Source organism: Eublepharis macularius, chromosome 10 (genome assembly GCF_028583425.1).
Source record: "Eublepharis macularius isolate TG4126 chromosome 10, MPM_Emac_v1.0, whole genome shotgun sequence".
In the NCBI taxonomy this organism is placed as follows: Eukaryota; Metazoa; Chordata; class Lepidosauria; order Squamata; family Eublepharidae; genus Eublepharis; species Eublepharis macularius.
Window position 1 is genome coordinate 11,942,736 of NC_072799.1, and position 9,169 is coordinate 11,951,904.

At 46.0% G+C, this 9,169-nt stretch overlaps 2 protein-coding genes across 2 annotated transcripts in view; both read left to right on the forward strand.

Moving 5' to 3' along the window:
• LOC129336953 (protein FAM47E-like) overlaps window positions 1-2,991 on the forward strand; it is a 55,975-nt gene extending 52,984 nt beyond the window's left edge. Inside the window, exon 8 of the mRNA XM_054990385.1 lies at window positions 2,770-2,991. Coding sequence (XP_054846360.1) covers window positions 2,770-2,991 — 222 coding nt within the window. The remainder of the gene's footprint in view (window positions 1-2,769) is intronic.
• On the forward strand, window positions 2,937-8,714 carry STBD1 (starch binding domain 1). The gene is made up of 2 exons (XM_054990668.1): window positions 2,937-3,235; window positions 7,577-8,714. Exons 1-2 carry the CDS (start codon window positions 3,019-3,021, stop codon window positions 8,308-8,310), a joined length of 951 nt encoding a protein of 316 aa, XP_054846643.1. The 5' UTR covers window positions 2,937-3,018; the 3' UTR covers window positions 8,311-8,714.
• Window positions 8,715-9,169: the final 455 nt, after the last annotated feature.

Below are 9,169 nucleotides of genomic sequence, written 5' to 3' on the forward strand. Positions count from 1 at the left end.
TGTTCTTTACATTTTTGCAACAGTTACATTTATAAGCTCTGAAAATAATTATATGTGGTTTTTGCAAAAAAACCAGTTTGTAGCAATGGTGGTATTCTGACTTGGGTGGCAAAGTTTTGGGGTTTTCCCCCATCAGTATGAGGATAACCTTAATGGAAAAAGAGCCATACATGCCAATCCCACCAAAATCTGTATTGTGACACACAGACAAAATATTGTTTTCAAAATATCTTCAAACCCACTGCAAATTCAGTAATTTGGCTGAAATTCTACACAGTTTTACTTGTGTGTAAGACTACTGGATGGACATCTGAGTCAACATGCACAGGATCGAGTTGTAACTTTGGGGAGAATTGAGTAACAAGTACTCTGTGCATGTAAAAAAGTGCACTCATCTCTTAGTAGGGAAATGGCCAACTTCAACAGCTGGGGTGTACGTAGAAGAATTATAGATTTCCAAGAAAGATAATTCCTAGGTCAACTAGGGGTGTGGTTCCATGTGAAAATGCCAATTTTTAAATTGCTCTTTGGCAAGTAAGGTTTCTGCATTGAGTAGTCTTCCAAAGAAACTCCCCCAAGAAACCAGAGCTGTAGATGGAGCAAACATAGCCATTCTCAGAGTGTTTCTCAGCCTTTGACCAATATGCAGTCTGAAATCCTATTCATTGTATAATTGACAAAGTTTGTACCAATTTAGTTGCAAGCAAAAATTCACAGATATTAGAGGGATTGTTCTTCAACTAACAAGACTGGCAATTGCAGTAGCACTGGTTTGGTGTGGGTGAGTGTTGTATACCTTTCCTCAATATCTAATGTAGCACATGATGCACCCCTTTTTTCCTATGAAATCTAACAGGAACAGCATACAGAGTCCAATCTTCTTCACGTATGCACAGTTTCTTCTGCAATATGGGGATAAACAGAACTGACATAATTTTGCATGTTCTCGAGGGAGGGTCCATATTTACTCCCTCCCTGTTCATTACCTAACATAAAATACAGGGAATGTAGGTAGGTGATCAGTACAGTTAGCATCCCATACTATCCTGAGCTTCGACTTTTAGCCAAGTGTGTCTTAAACTGTAACTCGGGACCCAAAAGTGAGTCGCACAACTCTTTTGCCAGTGAGAGTCTCTCTACACAAGACATCTTACATGGGGACACTCAAGTGACTTACTTTCTGTGTGGTCTTATATTCAAGCAGCGCATGTGTATCCACAATGGGAGAACAAGTGTTAGATCTTTCACTTGAGTGTCCCCATGTAAGATGTCTTGTGTAGAGAGACTCTTGAGTCCCAAGGCAAAGATCAAGGTGGAAGAAAAGGGTGAGTCAGGTGATGAGGTTTAATAGCAACTTTGGAGTTGCCTCTGTGTAATTTGAGAAACGGCCATGACGTACCGCCTCTTGCTCAGCAATGGGATATATTCCTGCAACTTGCATCTCATGTAGGGGTGGGATGGGGGGAAGGAAAGAACTGGGAGGAGTCGTGGCTTAATGGAAGGACACCTGCTTTGCATGCAGAAGGTCCCAGGTTCAATTTTCAGCATCTCCAGGTAAAAGCAGGAGATGTGCAAGACCTCTGCTTGAGATACTGGAGAGCTGCTGCCTGACCTTGAGAGAGCAAGGACCTGACTCAGTGTAAATCAGCATCTCAAAAAGGTTGAGAAGCGTTTCCCTACCTCTGGCTGAAACTGGCATGTCCGTAAGGTGTCCTGAGTCCAGAGTAAATGTTTCAATAAGTAAAGACAAGACTCAGTGGAAAAAAACAATAATGCTAAGAAATTTGAAGGCAGTAGGAAAATAGACCCGACATGAGATGGATTGATTCAATAAAGGAACCCATAGCCTTCATCATGCAGGACCTGAGCAAGGCTGTCAGTGATAGGATGTTTTGGAGGCCACATGTGCGTGCAAATTGCTGTCAAGTCGTAGCTGACTTACAACAACCCCTGCTGCTGTTTCCAAGGCAAGAGACAAACGGAGGTGATTTGTCATTGCCTGCCTCTGCATAGCAACTCTGGTCTTCCTTGGTGGTTTCCCATCCAAGTATTAATGGATGCCAACCTTATTTAGCTTTCAAGATCGGATGAGTTCAGGCCAGCTCATTGGGGGGCTGTAAGCCAGAAGCAACTCAATAGGACATAACACACACATATTTTTTTTGTTTCTCTGAAAGTTTTACCTTGCATTTCAATATACTGAAATATAAGGCGCCTAGAGTATAGAGTAAAAAAAATTAAAATACAACACAAACATGAATATAATGTATAAATATATGCATTTGAGTCCAGTGGCACCTTAGAGACTAAACAGATTTTCAGTTTATATGCTTTTGAGAGTCAAAGCTCCCTTCTTCAGGTACACATGAATAAAATAAAGACGTATACACATAAGCCTCTTTTTTAAAATCTTCCCCTCTACTCCAGGCACCTTATTTCCCAATATAAATATACCTGTAGTGCAGGGGTAAAGCTTTCCAACAAATGTATACCTTTATTGTCATTGATCCAGAAGAGTTAGCCGTGTTAATCTGTAGTTGCAAAATAGTAAAGAGTCCCGTAGCACTTTTAAGACTAAACCAACTTTATTGTTGCATAAGTTTTTGAGAACCACAGCTCTCTTTGTCATCTGATGCATCTGACGCAGAGAGCTGTGGTTCTCGAAAGCTTATGCTACAATAAAGTTGGTTAGTCTTAAAGGTGCTACTGGACTATTTATCATTGTACACAGGCCTATTGATTTTGATCACGTTGAACCTTTCTTGAAAGTCTCACCCCGAGGGCCACAATGCCCGAGCCTTTCCTCGGGACGCAGACGGGCTCCCCGCAGGCGCGGGCGCCGCCCGGGCCAGGCTCCTCCCAAGGCGGGCAGGTGCCTGGCTGGCTCGGGAGGGCCTTATAAGGCTCCGGCGAGGGCGGGCCGCCTGGCAGCGGCTGGTCTCGGCGCTGGGCCGGCTGGACGCTTCTGCTCTCCGGCGGGCCAGCGAGTGAGGACGGGCCGGTGGGGCTCGGGCGGCCATGGCCCAGGGCGGCGAGGGGGGCGAGGCCGCCTTGCCCGCGGGCGGCGACGACGACGCGGGGCCGCTGGCGGGGCTGTGGTCGGCCTTCTTCGCGGCGCTGGTGGCCGCGCTCCTCGCCTGGCTGTGGTACGGAGGGAAAGGCGGCGGCAAGGAAGAGGAAGCGGCGGCGGCGGCCCCGGAGGGCTCCCCTCAGCCGCGGAGGGCCGAGGCAGAAGGTAGCCCCGCCGAGCCGGGGAGAACGGAGCGCCCCCCTCTCCCCTTCGCCCGCAGGAGGGTCCCTGGAGGGGGGGGGCTTAAATTCTCCTCTCTTAAGGTTGCCAACTTTGGGTTGGGAAATTCCTGGAGATTTAGGAGGGGGGGGTCTGGAGAGGGCAGGGTTTGGGGAGGGCAGGGACCTCAGTGGGGTATAAGGCCCTACAAATCCACCCTCCAAATCAGCCATTTCCTCCAGGGGGGCTGATAATTTTTATTATCAGTTGCAATTATATAAGGTCTTCAGACCCCAGCTGGAGGTTGGCAACCCTGCTTCCGCCATGGAAAGTGCTTTATAGGGCTTTCCTCCTGCCCCATTAGTAGGGTTGCTAGCCTCCGGGTGGTGGGCTGGAGATCTCCCGGAATTACAGCTGATCTCCAGGCCACAGTAGTTAGTTCCCCAGGAGAAAATGCCTGCTTCAGATGGTGAACAATATGATATTATACCCTGCTGGGAACCTCCCCTCCCCAAACTCTGCCCTCTCCTGATTCCACCCCTCAAAATCTCCAGGAATTTCCCAACCTGGATCTGGCAACCCTACTCATAAGTGCGCCAATCAGGGCAGGTTTGGGGTTCACCTACCCCCCCCCCCAATCTAACCTTTCCTCCCCTGTAATTCCTTCTTGTGTTTTGGAGTATTCCTGACCAGGGGGTGTGTCAGTGCGATCTTATGCAGACCTTTACTGCAGTCTAAACTGGTTGATTGCAATGGGTTTAGACTGGAGTAACTGCATAGGATTGCGAGATGCAAGTGCAGTAGCACTTTAAAGACCAACTAGATTTCCAGGGAGATAGATGAAGATGGGTAGCCATGTTAGTCTGCCTATAGCAGCAGAAAAGAGCAAGAGTCCAGTAGCCCCTGTAAGATTGACAAAATTTGTGGTTGGGTATGAGCTTTCATGGGTCCCAACGTCTTCAGAAGTGAGCTGAAGAATCCATTCTGAAGAAGTGAGCTGTGTGACTCACGAAAGCTCATACCCTACCACAAATATTGTTACTCTTACAGGTAACAATATTTGTGGTAGGGTAGATTTCCAGGGTATGAGCTTTCCAGAGTCAAGAGGAGAGTTTTGACTCTTGAAAGCTCAGACTCTCCAAATCTTGCTCTTAAAGGTGCTGCTTGCCCCGAATTTTGCTCTTCTTCAGACCAACACATTTACTCACCTGAAACTATCTTCTTAGGGTTGTGCTGTGTGTCTACTGAAGTTCTTCTCGGGCTGTTGGCTGCTTGCCTCTGCTTTGGGGGGAACGTCTTGACTGTCTTCTGTTTTCCTATTCGTGCCTTTGGAGACACCAGCCCCACTTGTGAGCTATGGGGTTTTGCTCCGACAAACCCAGCTTGTGGGGAGGGGGGTAGTGGTCATCCTTATAACTGCAGTTGGCTTCTGCTTTTTTAACACTAGGTCAGCTTTTACCCCTCGTCTCCTGCAGAGGATTTTTGCCTTAACTGGGCAGAAATGCGACTGGTTAAGCTTCAGGGTGCAGATTTTGTGCGACAGCCTTGAGCTGAGGGGGTGTTTGCTCTTTAGTCTCCCACTTGCTTCTCTTGAAAGTGTGTGGTTTCCACCGAAAAGCCTCCCAAGTGTTTCCAATTCACCCCTGTCCTTTTGTATAGGTTTACATATTTAGCAACATACCCCACTTTTCTCCCCAATGGGACTTACAACATAATTCACCTGTCCTCCATCTTATCCTTACAACAATCCTGCAAGGTAGGTTAAGGTGAGAGAGTGACTGGCCAAAGGTTGCACCCAGTGAGCGTCCATAGCAAGAGTGGGGATTTGAACCTGGATCTCCCAGATTCTAGTTTGACTCTCTGGGGTCTGCTCCAAACGTGTCCTAGGATGTCATTCTCTCTTGGAGCAAATAGCTCTTTTTTAATGATCTCTGTCCTGGCTTTAAAGGGACTTTAATTATGGGTTCTAGGTAAGCTAATGCAGAGCTCTTTCTGTTCAGGGCATGGCTGGCACATGCATGTTTATACAGCTCCCCGTAGGTGCCTGCGTGTGTGAATGTACCACCAGATTAATTACTGCAGAGAGGGCGTTCAGGTGGCACCTCAAAACACAAAACTCTTAAATGGAGATAACCAAGAATAATAAAACTATGAACATGTGTGCTGCAGCTGCACCCTTCATAGCACACTATTATCAAAGTGCAGTGCCTGGAGGAGTTGGATACTCTTGGCTTTCTAGCTAGCTAGTTAAGCAATTTTTCAGCATTGCTCCAATTGCTTTAGAAGGGCATGCCTGAGAAGTATATTAAGGTTTGTGACCTTTGCGTTGGCCTGATCCCACTGGGCAGAAGTCTTGTCAGTTAGCTGTATGGTCCTATGGGAATTCTTTCCACCCCCAGGGTTTGGCTTCTGACTCATCCCAGACACTTATGGGCAATGCAAACTTTCACATCGAGCCGTGAGCTATATTTAGCTCCCATGTGGGAATGGCATGTTGGTCATTAGGCAGACGCCTGGCAGGGCTGAACAAGAACCCTGTTGTAAAGTTAGTAGGACCTGAAGCAGTGTAAAGCGCACAGAGTTATGGCTATGGACTGTAGCTTGCTGGGAGCTGAAAACAAATAGTTGGGGAGGGCGGAAAGACTATGCAAAAGGCAGGGTTAATAAATTACTGTTTTGTAGAGATTTGCCTGGACTTGGTTAGCTACTATGTCAAACTTAGAAGCCTTGCTAGGACAATAAAGGGTTTCGTTTTAATGAGAGAATTGTGAACAGTAAGTAAAATGCAGAGGAGTTACTTCCTCTCAACAGAGCACAGATGGCTGTGGACAACAAAATCTCTTGCTGGATCTCCTTTGCCAAGGGCTCTTTGTGTGGCCATGGCCGAGTCACTTGACTCGAACTTCAGTTCCTCATTTGTTGACTGGCTTTGTAAATACAGTCTAACATCTTGGTACAGCAAAAGAATAGCAGTTCACGGATAGCTTTGTTTTCGATGGTTGTTGTGGGTTTTCCGGGCTGTATTGCCGTGGTCTTGTTTTCAGTAATTCAGTCTTTTCATGGAGCAGGAGAGGAACAAACTGAAAACTATCAAGTTGTAGAGTGTGATGAAAATAATACACTTTTTTTTACACAGAGATTGTGAAAGCTGTTGTGTGTGGAACTGGGGTGTAGATTAAAACTGAATATGCAAGTGGTCCAGTCTGTCTTGTAATGTTGCATTTTCTATTAGCTAGCTGTGTTCACATGGTGTTTCTGTAACTTCCCAGCCAAATTTTTAAGAGGTTATGCACTGTTCAGGTTCTGACCTAACTGAATATTTGCAAATGGTGTCGTGTGAGTGTGTGCGCACGTACATTTGATATTTGTGGATTCAGTTGGGAATAATTTATATGCTTTCTCCAGTTCACTCACTAAAACTGCTGTACTTTTGGTTTTCCAGCATTCAGTATAAAAACCATGGTGTGTGTGATGAGAGAGATTATGATTATAAATGTTATCTCCTGTATGAACCAAATTTAATCCAGTGTGTACAGTTCTCTCTCAAATGTGCTTTTAAAAAAGTTTTTCCAGTTACTGAAACCACGTAAGTAGGTGATAGGTGTGTGCAATAGTATAATTGGCAAAGATTCCAGAATAATCCCACAAATCATTGAGGCAGTTTTGAATTCAGAAAGCATGATTCATTGTTGGGCAGCAAGAAACGAAGCGTTTGAACAACACAGTTGACTTCAATTGAGGAAGGCTGATTTAAAAGACAGATTTGTGGTTTTCATTGGCCTGGTATAGTTGGTTTTTTTAAAATCTTACGAAGTTGCAAAATAGCCAGAGGAAGCAGAAATATAATTTGGCATGGTGTGGTAAGGAAGATGAGAAAGGGTCCGTTCCAGTTCTGCAGCTTGCCCCTTGGCTTCCTGCCTGGGGCAAGTAGTATTGTCAGTGGATGAACAGTTTGAGTGGACACCTGCACCCATTCATACTGTTTTTCCCAGCCTGAGAAAATGCAGAACAGCACTGTGGAAATGGTGTGTCTTCCCTTTTGGCCCTAACTCCTGAGCAATCCAGAAAAGCAGAACAGAAAACAGGTGCTATTCCTTGAACAACTGACCTGTTGTCTAAATTCTAGTAAAAATAACATGTAGTTAAACTGAATCCGCTAGGCAGTGCCTGAAGCTAGCCTGTTGCTCCCAAGAACGATCTTTCTAGGCATCAGAGGTGGTTACAACTCCTGTTCTAGAACATTGTGCTTTACAGGTACTTGCTATAATGTATGAACTAAGACATGGTATTTAATTCCAGGAACTGGCAATCATTTCCTTCCTAACTATGATTATTCTGTTTGCTTAGAACCACTTCAGGGAAGCCACAAAGGTCTTGCACCTGAAACGGAACCAAATGATGTGTCCGTCTGTCGGGAACCTGCATGGAATCCGTTGGCTTCTCCAGGAGACCACAGCAACCCCCCCAGTATCCCTAAAGAGACTGCAGAATCTGACCCAGTTGTCAAGGAGCCTGTCACCTCCTTAATGAACTGTAAGGAGTATCCAAGGAATGAAATATTTTCTTTCCCTGCAACGTCAGAACCACCACAGAAAGAAGGCGAGGAGAAGTATGAGGAGAGATGCACAGAGCAACTGCTCCACAGCTCTGTTGATCACGAAGAATGGGAAATCGTTGCCGAGCAATCCGCAGGGGACGAAGCTACCAGAAACAACGGCATGGAGGACGCCGGCAGCAGCAAGGACCTAGAACAAGCGAGGCGGGTTGCGGCAGTGCCTCCGATGCCTCAGACTGTCCACATGACTTTCCGCGTGCACTACATCACGTACTCAGATACGCAGCTGATTGCGGTCACGGGTGACCACGAGTGTCTTGGCCAGTGGCACCACTACGTACCGCTCAGGTGTGACAAGGATGGGTTCTGGTCAGACTCTGTCATCTTGCCCGTAGATACCCGAGTTGAGTGGAAGTTCATTGTAGTAGAGAATGGGAAGGTCAGGCGGTGGGAAGAATGTGACAACCGCACCCTAACAACAGAACATGAGGATTGGCTAGTCCATAAGTGGTGGGGATATCACTAAACGGGAGTTCTGCTCAAGAGAAAGGGGCTCCCAGTTTTATTCCATTTCCTAGGAGTCACGATGCCCCCGCCCATCACCATATCTTAGTCCATCTCTATGCTGCATGTCTTGCCAGAACTGCCTTAGATTAAAAGCCTCTCTTCTCTTGTTAGAATAGGCATTAAGATGTGAGGTGATTCTTCAAAAGGAAGTCAGACCAAAGCCTTTCTAGTGACATATTAAAGGTCTCTAGTAGCAGTGTTTCAAAAAACCTCCCTGCATAAAAAGCTTTAAACTTTTGAGTGTGTGTGAATTGCAGATGCTGTACTCTGATGGAACAGCAGAACTGCACTGTTAACAGCTGAAAATGTTCTTAACTTATTGTGACTTCAAAAAGAAGCAATAAAGATTACTTTTAGACCAGAGTCCTTTATATTTTGAGACCTGAACTGAGGGTTAGCTGACATTTTAGTTGGTTGGAATCTCTTTTCCCTGTCAGTTTCTGTGAAAACTTAACAGTCTCCATTTCTGCAATGTACTTTATTTGTGAAACCGAAGGTTGGCAAGCACAAAATCTCATGACTAGGAAAGAAATTAAGGGATATATTGTCGAAGGCTTTCACGGCTGGAGAACAATGGTTGTTGTGGATTTTCCGGGCTGTATCGCCGTGGTCTTGGCACTGTAGTTCCTGACGTTTCGCCAGCAGCTGTGACCGGCATCTTCAGAGGTGTGGCACCGAAAGACAGAGCTCTATCTCTGTCTTTCGGTGCTACACCTCTGAAGATACCAGTCACAGCTGCTGGCGAAACGTCAGGAACTACAGTGCCAAGACCACGGCGATACAGCCCGGAAAATCCACAACAACCAAATTAAGGGATG